We start from the raw sequence: 12,875 nt of genomic DNA, 5'->3' as shown, positions 1-12,875 counted from the left end.
TTCCTTCCTTCCTTCCTTCCTTCCTTCCTTCCTTCCTTCCTTCCTTCCTTCCTTCCTTCCTTCCTTCCTTCGTTCCTTTCTCTCTGAGTGGTTAATTGGAGATAAGAGTCTCAAAGTGCTGAAACAAGGATACAGGATGACCCATTCCAAAATGTTGGAAATGAACTTTACAACTTCCAGGAGAGAAGAGGAGTTGGGGAGGGAGAGAAGGGAAGGGATAGTAAGAGAAAAACAAAGGAGGGGGTAACAATGCTAGACAAGAAATGTACTTATTACCTTGCTCATGTAACTGTAGCCCCTCTGTACAGCATCTTTACAATAAAATAAAAATTTTTAAAAAGAGTCTTATGGTGACTTTTTTGCCCTGTCTGGCTTTGAACTGTGATCCTCAGATTTCAGCCTCCTGAGTAGCTAGGCGTGAACCACCAAAGCCTGGCTTCTTGTAAGCTTTTAGGTTACAGTCTCAGGAGATGATTCTGGAGTCATGTTGAGGCCCTTCAGATGGACAATTTAGCTCTTTAGCTAGAGCTATTCTAGCATGATGTGTCTACTTTGTAATAGCCTATAATGATGGAATGATGGAGGCATATGGATGAGTGGGGGGTAAGTGTGAGGCCATAAGAGACTTTCCTTGTTAAGGTAAAACTTCATTTGCTTCTACTGAGTAAGCAGAAGACTTGACTCCCCCCCTATTCTAGCCCCTTCACCCATTTTTTACTTTGGGGGAGGCAGGTAGAGCAATAGAGAAGAGGGATTCCCACCCATAAGAAGCCTGAAGTTTTGCATATCTGGCCGTAGCCAAGGCCCGAATGTGGTCCCAGTTGGAGATCAGCTCCTCCTTCATCTGCTGGATCTGAGGGGCATCTGCAGGGTGGGAAGTCATCAGCTTGTCTGCTTTGGCGCATAACTCCTTTACCTTTGGAATAAGAAAGAAACCTAGTAGAGAATCCATGCACTTTGACTCCTTGCTTAATTTAATGGCAGAGATATAATAAAACAACAATTATATGAATACTAATCGTTGACAAAATTTCACTATTTTAATATAATACTTAATACTGATGAATTAATATTGACAATTTTACACTAATATATTAATATACTATACTTATAATTTATTGAGCATTTTGCATATCTCACTGTGCTTAGCTCTTTACATGCATTTGCTCATTTGGCATTCATCATTTAATAATCATGAGGCAGAAACTTCTTTTTTTTTTTAAATGACAGTACTAGGGCTTGGGCTCAGAGCCTAGCACTTGCTTTAGTTTTTTCCATTCAAGGCTGGTACTCTACCACCTGATCCACAGCTCCACTTCTGGATTTTTTTGCTAGTTAATTAGAAACAAGGGTGTCTCAGATTCATGTGCTCGAGCTGGCTTCAAACCAAGATCCTCAGATCTCAGCCTTCTGAGGAGCTAGGATTGCAGGCATGAGACACTGATGCCCAACTTAGAAACTACTGCCAGACTTAAGTATAAATCTGTTCCTCACCACCTTGTAGTGGTTTTCCTCTGAATATTATAGTGGGAGTCAAGACGACATTTCTGCCTAAAAGATGAAGAAAATTCCAGTAACACAAACAATTTTAAGCACCATTCCCAAAAAGCAGGATCACTTTTGCTAAAAGGCAACCCTGGGCAACTATCCACGTGTTACCATTAGTTCTTGCATTATGTTCAACTATAATCAGATATTGAAGAGGGGTTGGAATTTTATTATCGATATTCATCAAGGCCTGGGATTTTATTATTCAAAAGTAAAAACAAGGAGGAAGAATTAAGGAAGTGAAATAGTGGCAGTTTGAGAAACTGGTCAGAGGGGGGCAGGGTTATCATTAGATAACAGAAAATAATCTACGTGAGCAAACTCTTGTAGACAACCAGTAATAATGGGATTAAATTTGGGCAAGAGTTGGGAGCAGGGAGAAATAGAAGACGGGAAAAGTTCAAGGATATAGGTTTGCTCTAAGTTCTAGCATGCCTATATTTGCTCACATTTATGAAACAGAGCTTTCCAGACTTTAGAAAGAAACTTAAAGGCAAATGTAGTTTAATGGGTCTCACAGTTTATTAGAAAAAAAGAAGAAAATGCTTCCCCAGTCTACTGAGGATAGAAAGAAATAGCATTCAACTATAACAGAAACAAAAAAATGTACTGAAATGAAAATCTTTGACCACAGGGTAGTTTAGAGAATTCTTCTCACAGCAATCCTTTTATTTTTAAATTATGCATCACTTAATGAGAATATGAAGCATAGAGCATGGATACATCGATAAAATAATTTTAATAAAGTAAGGACTTCCCAAAATTGGTGGACAAGTCCAAAGTAGTCTAAGGACATATCATGAAGTACCACAAAACTTCCCTTCCATTGATGATTAACACATAACTTTTCTAACTCTATGAGCAAAACCATTCCTCCAACAGTGACTTACCTTGTCCTGCATGACTGCAAGGTTCCTCTCAAGTCTCTTGTGACTGTGAAACAGTGACTCTGAGCTTACGAGATCCTTGCCATAGTCCTCTGAGGTAAGTACAGGCTCCTTCTCCTTGATCCACTGAATGGCTTCAGTCACATCCCTATCAGATAGGCATCAATATAAGCGCTAACAAAACAGTATGATAGGCCCCACAGGCAAGCAGAACAGCAGAACACACAGCAAGGACCTGCCTAGTTCACCCAGGTAGCAACTACCCTACTTTTCCTACATGCTAGCAAAAACTAAGTTAAAAGTTTCTTCCTTGAGGGTTGTGTCCACTGGGATACTAAGGACCTCCTAACAGTTGGTCTTCCAGAGTTACTTCTCCTATCAGAACTAGCTATTCATAAATGGCATTTTCCCCACTCTACCTCATCAAATTCTTATTTGCCAATCTAGTCTCAGAAGAGATTCTAATACACCAGTGTGATTTTTTTTTATAATTTGGCCTTCAACTTCCATATCATTGCTTTAGAGTACATCTCAATTTTCTTAACTCTCTTGCTGTTTTAAAGGCAAGAAAAACCTGATGCTCATTGATTTGAAGTATTAACCACTAGTTTCTAAGAGGAGTAGACAGGGCTAATAGAAAGAACCACACCTGGGGATGCATGCCTGTAATCCCAGGTACTTTGAAGGCAGAGGCAGAAGGATCAAGGTCTGAGACTGACTCAAACAAAAGCACATGATCCATTTTGAAAAGCAACAACAGCAAAACAATAACAAAAACCCAGCTAAAGCAGAAGGACTGGGGCATGACTCAAATGGCAGTGCTTATTCAAGAACCCGAGTTCAAAGCCCAGGATTAAGAAAAAAAGAAAGATTTTTTTTAAAAAAGGAAAGATAGATGATGCTTTTTGTAAGGTCGACTCCTGGATGGCTAGCAGACTCCACCCTCCTCGCAGCAAAGTCTCCACCCAGTACCTGCGTTACCTAGGCAACTGGGACACCTGGAAGAGGTCACATCTGCATCCGCTGAGGTCACATCCGAATTTGATGTGGCCACACCTTTCCCCGCCCATACCCTAGATAAGGCCTAGCCCAGGCCCAGACGTTCTCTGGCTCTTCTTTTCTGCTCTCACTCTCTCTCTTGCTCTTGCTCTTCTTTTCTGCTCTCACTCACCCTCTTGCTCTTGCTGCTCTTTTCTTGCTCTCTCTGTTCTATTCTAGCTCTCTCTCTCTGTTCTTTTCTTGCTCTCTCTCTTTCCCAGCCACGTGGAGTGCCAACCTTGCCTGGTCCCAGCAGGTCTACTGAATAAACCTACCCCTTACCTGAATACCACGTGTGTGCTGATGCAGTTCTTACTCGGCTACCTCTTTTTAAAAACCTAACACTTTTCTGTTTATTTTTTCTTTCTATAAGAAAATCCATACCTCTTGAATCTTTGGAGGTCTGCAGCACTGGACAGTGTTTGCTGTCTTTGGAGAGCCAAGTTACAGAGACGCTCCCAAGCCATGTTTACCTCATCCTGCTTTGACTTTATCAAGGGCAGCTTAGGATGTTTTTCCTGCAAAGAAAACCAATACTTGAGGTATGCAAAGATGAAGTTAGACTAAAAAAAACACTTAAAATGTAATTTCACACTGCAATACTTTGTTGGAAGTGGAGAGGACCACAGTAACTGGCTTCCTAGTTGTCATTTCATGCATATTACCAAAATATAGAAAACCCAGTCTGCCAGAGATTAGATCCTGTGCCAACAGCATTGGACTTGATGCACACAGTGCCTGATAAATCACCTTGAAACTTAAAAGCAAAGGGAAAGAAATTTCCCTTTGTGAAGTACAACTTAATTTTCTTAAATGCTAGTGCTGTGGCTCTTGATACCTTTTATATTTCAAGGAAAAACATTTTCCTCTTTCCTTCCCTCCTTCCTTCCCTCCTTCCTTCCTTCCTTTCTTCCTTCCTTTTTTCCTTCCTTCCTTCTTTCTTTCTTTCTTCCTTTCTTTCTTTCTTTCTTTCTTTCTTTCTTTCTTTCTGTTTTTTCTGTCTTTCTTTCTTTCTTTCTTTTTCTTTTTGTTGGTCATGAGGCTTGAACTTTGGGCCTGGGTGCTATCCCTCAGCTCTTCAGCTCAAGGCTAGTGCTCTACCACTTGAGTCACAGCACTACTTCCAGTTTTCTGGTGATTAATTGGAGATAAGAGTCTCAGGAACTTTCCTGCCCGGGCTGGCTTTGAACCAAGATCCTCAGATCTCAGCCTTCTGAGTAGCTAGGATTAAAGGTGTGAACCACTGATGCTGGCATCTTTTTCTATAATTATGTGTAGACCACGCACATAAGGTTTTGTAGAAATGTTCAGGTGTTTTGCAAGCTACCTGAAGCGACGATCTTTATGAATACTTAGGTCGCAGCCTTCTCCTATTTTGATATTTCAGGATTTTGAAGAGCTCTCATATGTACAAATCCCTTTACTCCTCACTCATCCCCCCTGTTCTTTTCATTCATATTCCCATTTCCAAGGCTCCTCACACTGAATTATCTCCAATCTCCACCTTGCATGTCTGGTCCTTTCTGTTATAGCTGTGGAGGCCCCACGCCAAAAGAGAAGCTGTATCTAATTGTAGATGCTTTTTTATTTCTATTTCTCCCTCCTCCTGCTTTGACTCCAGATCAACCTTGGACTGGGTTAGTGGTAGGTGACAGGATTAATTTTCTGTAAGTTCCAGCATCTCTGCTCCAAGAAGTCTTTCAGCTTCTGTTCTCCTCCCCTGCCTGATATACAAAGACGCAGGCCTACTGAAGGACAAGAGAACACATGGAGACATTCCATTATCTCTGGCAATGCTCCAAACATGGGATTGATGCAACTCTAATTAAATCATCTACTAACTGCAGTCACATTAAAATACAGGAGGTACAGGAGGACAATAGCCCAGCTGGTGCTCAAATATCTGACTCACTGAATTATAAGCAATTTTTTTGTTTTAAGTTTTATAATGGTTAGAAGTTTATAGATAAATGAGAAGCCTTCACAACAAGAAAAAATGTTGCAAAGGGGGAAAAGGTAGGAACTGTTGGAAATATGGTATGTAAAATAAATTAGAAAACAATCATTTTTCCTTTTTTAGTACCTGTTCACCCTGAATTCTTTGTTCTTCCAACACAAGGCTATTAACATTTTTCAATATACAACTGAAATCATAATAGATCTATAAATAGAAAAGCATGATCTAGGCAACTATTGTAGTTTATTATTTCATGAACATGTACAATATGTGTGCATGTAGGTATCTGCATTATGTAATACATTATATATGTCTGATTTTGCACATACACACATACATATACATATATACCATTCCAGTTTTTTCTTACATATTATATTATTGGGTAATTTATTATGATACCAGGTCTTTTTCTACCCATTTGTGCACTGTCATGAGTTAATGATAGTAAATAAACCAGTTTTCCTTTTTGCAATTCTAAAAATAATCATGGAAACCATGTACAATGGATAGCATACCTGTGTATATATCTATATCTATATCTATATCTTGCTATATTGTGATATCTCAGCACTACTTTATGCTAATTTGTTCTTATCTCTACATCACAAACATGAACACACAATATATTGCACGGTACAGGAGTTACTTCATTTAATCCCTCCTCCTCTTCTTCCTCCTCCCTTTCTCTCTATATCTTTGTTCTCTGTCTCCTTGCTTCTCTTTTCTCCCACCCCTGCAACTTCCATTTCTCTAGACTTTAAGGAGTGGATGGATCCAGAAGGTAGAGGGTGCTGCTTATGCCTATTACTTTAAGAATATGCACTCTGTTTTCTTGCAATGCCCTATTTTTTCATAGCCCACCTACTAATTACTAGAAGTTCTTCACGAAGCTCAGGATATTTCCCCACCTTGGCTCCACTGCCCCCACCTCACCTCAGCACACTCATTGGCGTACTGGTTCACTCTGTCCACTTTCCCTTTTCGAGCTGCCAGCTCCTCCTGGAACTCTTCAAACTTCTTATGCAGAACTTCTGTGCGCTCCCAGTCTTCACCCAGCTCTACTAGTGTCACTATAGCCTCCTGTAGACACAGAAAAGTTTTCCAAGTCACCGGTAAATATTTGCATTGGGACAACTCGAATGGAAATACTGGTGGAGCCTGAGAGAGTCCTTGTGGGAAAAGCCAGAAGCAGGTATGTATTTCTTGAGGTGGGGACAATGCCTTTTGACACTCAGTAAGATTAGAGGAGTTGCTGACCAGAGCCTCTAGAATCATCCTTTTTATGCTCCAAAAGATGATGAGTCAATGTATTCTGATTTTATTACCTTTGTGTACTGCAAATCTACAAAAAAGCATTACATAGTGCAATCGCGTTAGCATATCTTCAGTCTTTAGAAAAATGTGTTTAGAAAGTTAAGGAAATATAAAACTCAACATAGTAGTAATAGGCATGGAGAGGCAAGAGATTAGAAAAAGAATGGGGAATATTTTCAGTCAAGACCTGGAATATGATCAAAAAGTAGGAGAGGGAATGAAAGAACACAGGACATAAAGGGGAGATGAACCTACATTAAATTTAAAGGCATGCTATTTCTGTGTAAATTTTTCTCTTCTTTATATTCAGACCTATAGGTTTTTGTTTGCTCCCTACCATATTAATCTCTTGAACATCCCTAAATCTTTGCCCAATGTTCTATTTCTTTCAAAATGATAAAGTCCAGGATTGGGCTTTCTTTTTTGCAGAGTAATTTGCAGAAAGTTGCTCTAGAATACCTGGCTCAGAGGGCTCAGAGGGTTCAAAGGCATGCTGTATTTAATATAGATACAGATAGAGATATAGCTAATGTATTGGATGTATATTAAGTAGTTGTACAAAGAGGTTACTACTTCACAAGTCAGGCTATGAGTACAGTCCTTCTTGGTCAATGTCACCCCTTTCTTCCTTCTCCCTCATCCCTACCCTCAAGTTATGTTGTTCAATTTTTGCATGATGTACACTGAATGTAATGACCGTGTTTGTTGATACCTTGTCCCTGATCCACTCTAAGATGTCATCACACTCCTGTGAGTACTGATGGAACTTCAGGGCCCGCAGCAGCACATCGCTCTTCTCCTGGGTCAGCTCCAGCAGCAGGTCCCACAGGCGACGCAGTTCCTCCAGGTGGGTCTTTGTGAGAGAAGAGGCAGAACCGTTCAGGCAGGGGCTATGAAGTAGATCCAGACTCAGAGTTGTGTGCAGAAGAAAAACCCAGCTTAAAAACTTTCCTCCCACTCAAGAAAGACACAAATGAAATAACAGAATATGCATGAAAATAGCTACCGTATGATCTGTGAGAGGAAATCTTGTTGAAATGCTTTGGGATTTTAGAGAACAGAACAATGGCAAGCTACAAGATGAGCAAGGAGAAGGATACAAGAGTATGTATTTAAACTGAGCTAACGGAAAGAATTTCCACAGGTGGATGATAGATGGAGAATGTTTCACATACAATAAATAGTCAGAACAGTGCCCTAGAAGAAAGAGCATGAATATTTCCCAGAACGTGTATACAGTTCTGCTAAGCTACTAGAAATAAGTGGCACTGGAATATTTTGGGACTATAGAGTTTGAGACTTTAGAGAGGATTTTGAATTCCAGATTAGCTTGGAACATCTGTGTTACACATTTTGTGAAATTTACATTACCATCTGAATGCCATCTTCAAGAAGTTTACATTTTCAACTTCTCCTTGCTCACTGTAGCATATGAACCATATTTCCTTCCTCCTTGTCATAATGCTGTCCAATAGAGCCCTAGTGTTTCTGACATGTGAAAGATGTTTTTTTTAACAATTCCTCCATTTTTTTATTAAAGTAGAGGATTAATTACACACACAAGTGAGTAATACAAAATGACTTCTATCTTATGTAAATGAACATATACTTTTCTTGTTCTGAGTTTCTCTTTCTACTAAGATTCTTTTCTCGCTAATTTTTATTTTCCCTGATCTTATTTTGCTAGCAGTGAAATGAGCTAGAACTTTTATGCTGCACAGAAGGACCAGTCCCAGATTTTAAATATATAGGGCAATCATGTTTTAGCAACAGATGAATTCTTCAATATACCAAAAGGAACTTGAATTGACTATCAATAGACATGTCTGGAAGAGTATGAATGCACCGGTTAAGTTAGAAAGTAGCTAATACAATAAGCATAGGAGTTATAAATTTTCATTGAAATGATTGTGATTTTTATGATCATTGTGCTCAAGGTGGATTTTTTTGAAGATAAGATAGTCTAGGGCTATCTTAAATTGAGTGGAAAGGTGAGCTTGGAAAGGTTAAATGGTGTGATGTGTGAAAGAAAGCTTTCAGAGGCAAAAGAGGAAAGGTTTCAGAGAAGATTGAAATAGGTGATCATTAATTTTTGGAAAGTTTTAAGATAAAAGACACTGACGTCAGAAGAAAGAATGAGGGGAAGCATTGGAAACTTCATTACCTCTAAAAAATATGGAAGAGGTTGAAGCAACATGATCTTGAGGCAAATTAACTCCCAGTGCAAAAGAGAGAGATGTAATCTTATCAAATGATATCTTCCACATCATAGTGCAACTCCCTCCCATCCCCCCGCCGAGTTATGGAACACAAGGATCTCCTAGTTTATTTATTTCTTCTAGCTCAACACCAGCAGAATGCAAAAGACAAGAGCTCTTGTTCCAAGCCACCAACATTATATTTGGTATACTCAATTAAAATCTTATTAACATAATAAGAAATTCCTCACTGAGACAATACCAGTGATTTACCTTAGTGTCTTCATGGGCAAAATGATCTTCAGTAAACCGGACTTCTCTAATTTCTTCCAGTTCAGGAAGGACTTTTGATTTTGCTTGCACCTCTGCTACAAAGGTTTCATGTTTCTGATATTTTGCCTGAAATTTAGAAATGAAACAGATCCTCTAGATTATGGTGTGGTCTTCTTATTCCTTCTCTTAATACTAGGCAAAATAGCTTGCTTCCCAACCTGAATTAACTGATAACCTCTGAGCATAAATGGAACAGTTGTGTCTTCAAAGAAATGGTCACTAAAGGTAGACTTACTAACCATAGATATGAAGGAGTCCTAGAAGGAGGCCAAAGAGAAAAAGACAGGAAGTCTTGTCTCCATGATCTTTGGGAAATTATCAGTAAATACACTATGGGTTCTGCAGGCTCCCCTAAGACTAAACATATGTAACACTTAGTGTTCTTCTTCAGAAAAGACCAAAGGAGCTGGGCTCTATTCAAAACAGATCCCTAACTGATGAGAGGTCTCATAACAACTTTTACCACGTGTAAATGGATCCATTGCATAAGTCACTTTGATCTTGTTCCTGGAGCTCCCTGCTCCACGTCAGCATGTGAGCTCTCTCCTTCCTGTGGCCACGTCTATGTCAGATGCTATAATACTTAGTTACCTGATAGCTCTAAAAGTTTCTACTGACCCTCTGGGACTAGGGGAACAGCATGGCTGCTCTGTGTGATTGCTTGCCGGAGTTTTGGGTAGGGCACTTTTCTGCAGAAGTAAATTTTGCCTTGCTGAGAAAAAAAAGCAAAGCAAAGCAAAACAAAACAAAACTTCTGGACCAAGAGCCATGAGTAGAAATTTAGGGAGATCTAGAAAACCTTTTGGTTGTGTAGACGGTAGGAAGTATACGTCAGAAACACTGAAGATTCTTGCCTTCCATAATTCCAAACTTACTATAATAAAACATTGAAAGCAATTGGTATGTAAGAGATTTCTTGAATGATTCAGTCACTGTTCTGTTTGGAATGAGTTTTCTTTGCAAGTAAGATCTTAGAAGTTAAAGACATGGGCCATTTAGAGGTAGAATTATTGTTTTTAACTGATAACCTGTTCACTATATTACATCATTATCTTACCATTAACCCTCTGTACCTTTACATGATAAGAATGTGAATTTTGAGTGTAAGTGCATTATAAAAAACAGTTCTGAGCTTTCAACAACTGATGGACTCCATTTTTTCTTTCCTTAGTCTCATCCCTTTGACATTTTAGGAGATGAGTAGAACTGGAAGAACTTGGCATGTGCATGTTCATGTTCTGATCTATTTCTTTCAATTTAATTCTTAAACCTCCCACCTCACTGCCTCAACTTTGTTTCATTTGTTTCTAAATAATATCATATTTTACTCACATCCATCTTTCAACTTTAACAGGAAGCAAACAAAACCTCCTGCTTCCCACCCTAGAGTTCTTTGGATCTACTCTAAAGGAGTGTGTGGAAAGGTGACCTGTATATTTGTTGGCTCATAGCTCTTATCCTTTGCAATCTCCAGTTTCTCCATGATCCACTTTTCCAGGTCATCTGCATCTCGCCTGAAAACTTGGTAGTGATAGGACTCTTCAAGTTTCTGACCCCTCTCAGCAACACGTTGCTTGAACCTCTGGTACCGATTCAACACCTCTTCACGCCTCTGCTGGATTTCTTCTGCTGTTTCCAAAACTTTTGGCCCACTGCTTTCTGCAGCCTGCAAGTTAAAAAGTTTCTATGTGTTTGGAAGTATCACATAGTGCCTCATATATATGTAAAATTGTTATGTGTCAAGTGAAATTTTATAAAGAAAAAAAGGAAGGAAGGAAGCTTTTATTTATGGCTACTTCTCAAGTCTTTTGTTCACTGCACTCTTATGTATCCCAAAGCATTTACTCATCATGAGAAATTTATGCCAAGATTTATGTAAGCCTATAAAAGCCTATTGTTAGAAGGCCTAAGTGAATTTGCATAACTTTAACTGTTTGAGGTAATAACTCTTATCATGTATACTGCTCACACAGATGTGTGCCAATATTTAGTGTTTATTCTGTTGATATAGTGAAGTTGGACTGGTAGCTAACCACAGAATTTCAAATAGATTAAAATAATGTATCAAAGGTTATTATATCCAATTAACTAGTAAAAATCCAGAAGCAGAGGTGTGGCTCTAATATAGAGCAACAACTTTGAGTTATAAAGCCAAGTGAGAGCTCAAGGATCTGAGTTCAAGCACCAGTATCAGTACAAAAAAAAGTAGTTTTATTGACTCTTAATCTATTGTTTTGCTTTTTTAGTGCTTAAAAAGGCACTGACAAGTGCTGATTATTCTGAACTTAGTTTAATAACTAGAATTAATTTAATAAATTATATTATATAAAAACAAATTTGCTTTCTGTATTTAAAAATGTAGTCCATATATCATGTAGCTCATGTAAAATGTAGCTCAATGGTTGCCGATTTATATACTATTTTTATTTGGTTTCTTTCAAAAAACACTGCAAATCTGAATTCAGCATGTCTTCTACCTACTTACTACAAGCTTCAAATTGTTTATCTTTCAATAATTGGTATTTAGAATATTATACCTAGTTTTTCTGTTGGATAACATGAAAGAATTCTCTTCTTTAGTAGCATTCAGGCTATATGTGACAAGATCAGCAAAATATCCATTGGGTCTACTTCATGCATGAGAACATTGGTCCTGTTTTCTAGGCTTGTTTTATCCAGAACATTAAACAGAGAGTTTAAGTTTCAGTTTTTCTAAACATAATTGCTTCCCTGTGGGTGGCAATAACCACTATGGCTATAAAGTTAAATCATTCCAGGGAGACTGAAATCTTATTGATGTATCATTTTGCCTCAAGTTATTAAGTTTCTCTCTATGTAAGCTGACTGAGTCTTGGTGGCTGTAGAGATATATAAATCCTAAGTTATTGTTTGAAGTGAAACATTCAGAAAAGGATAGTTAAAATTAAAACTCACTACTGTTTAAAAGTCAAAGAAGAGGGCTGGGATGGTGGCTCAGTGGTAGAGCGCTTGCCTTGCATACATGAGGCCCTGGGTTCCATTCCTCAGCACCACATAAGCAAAAAGAAAAAACCTAGAAGTGGCGCTGTGGCTCAAGTGGTAGAGCGCTAGCCTTGAGCTAAAGAGCTGAGGGACAGTGCCCAGGCCCAGAGTTCAGGCACCACGACCGGACCCAAAAATAAAAAAATAAAATAAATAATTTTTAAAAAGTCAAAGAAGAACAATTCTAATGAGTCTGTTAACAATAATACAGGATGCTCAAAGGGGACAGCTTTCCTAGTATACTTAAGGATGAACTGCATTGAAGACAATTGAATTCTGTACTCACGGTTTCCTTGGCAAGGTGCTCCATCTTTCCTAATGGTCTGGAATTTGGGAAGAGAAAAATATATCTAGGGAAAAGACAGAAAGATGTCTAGTCTAATTCAACAGAGATGCCAGAAATGTGAATGTAGTAAAGAAAAAAAAAGTCTCAATATTCCGCCAACCAGAGACATTCCACATTATCTATAGAAGGCATACGCAGCTACTCAGCTGAGGCAGAGGCTGACTTTGACAGACAAGGTGACTCAGCGGCTTGGACAGGGGAAATGAAGGCTTTCAGTTTCTCAGCAGGAT

At 38.7% G+C, this 12,875-nt stretch overlaps 1 protein-coding gene across 1 annotated transcript in view; it reads right to left on the bottom strand.

The window, feature by feature from the left end:
- Positions 1 to 12,609, bottom strand: part of Spta1 (spectrin, alpha, erythrocytic 1) — a 63,180-nt gene extending 50,571 nt beyond the window's left edge. The window contains exons 1-8 of the mRNA XM_013030508.1: positions 12,586 to 12,609; positions 10,708 to 10,944; positions 9,219 to 9,344; positions 7,460 to 7,600; positions 6,367 to 6,513; positions 3,858 to 3,991; positions 2,439 to 2,583; positions 719 to 916 (exon numbers count right to left, since the gene is read on the bottom strand). Coding sequence (XP_012885962.1) covers positions 719 to 916; positions 2,439 to 2,583; positions 3,858 to 3,991; positions 6,367 to 6,513; positions 7,460 to 7,600; positions 9,219 to 9,344; positions 10,708 to 10,944; positions 12,586 to 12,609 — 1,152 coding nt within the window. The remainder of the gene's footprint in view (positions 1 to 718; positions 917 to 2,438; positions 2,584 to 3,857; positions 3,992 to 6,366; positions 6,514 to 7,459; positions 7,601 to 9,218; positions 9,345 to 10,707; positions 10,945 to 12,585) is intronic.
- Positions 12,610 to 12,875: the final 266 nt, after the last annotated feature.

This window comes from Dipodomys ordii, unplaced genomic scaffold, assembly GCF_000151885.1.
Source record: "Dipodomys ordii isolate 6190 unplaced genomic scaffold, Dord_2.0 Scaffold131, whole genome shotgun sequence".
NCBI lineage: Eukaryota > Metazoa > Chordata > Mammalia > Rodentia > Heteromyidae > Dipodomys > Dipodomys ordii.
This window is presented reverse-complemented; position numbering and strand designations above follow the sequence as displayed.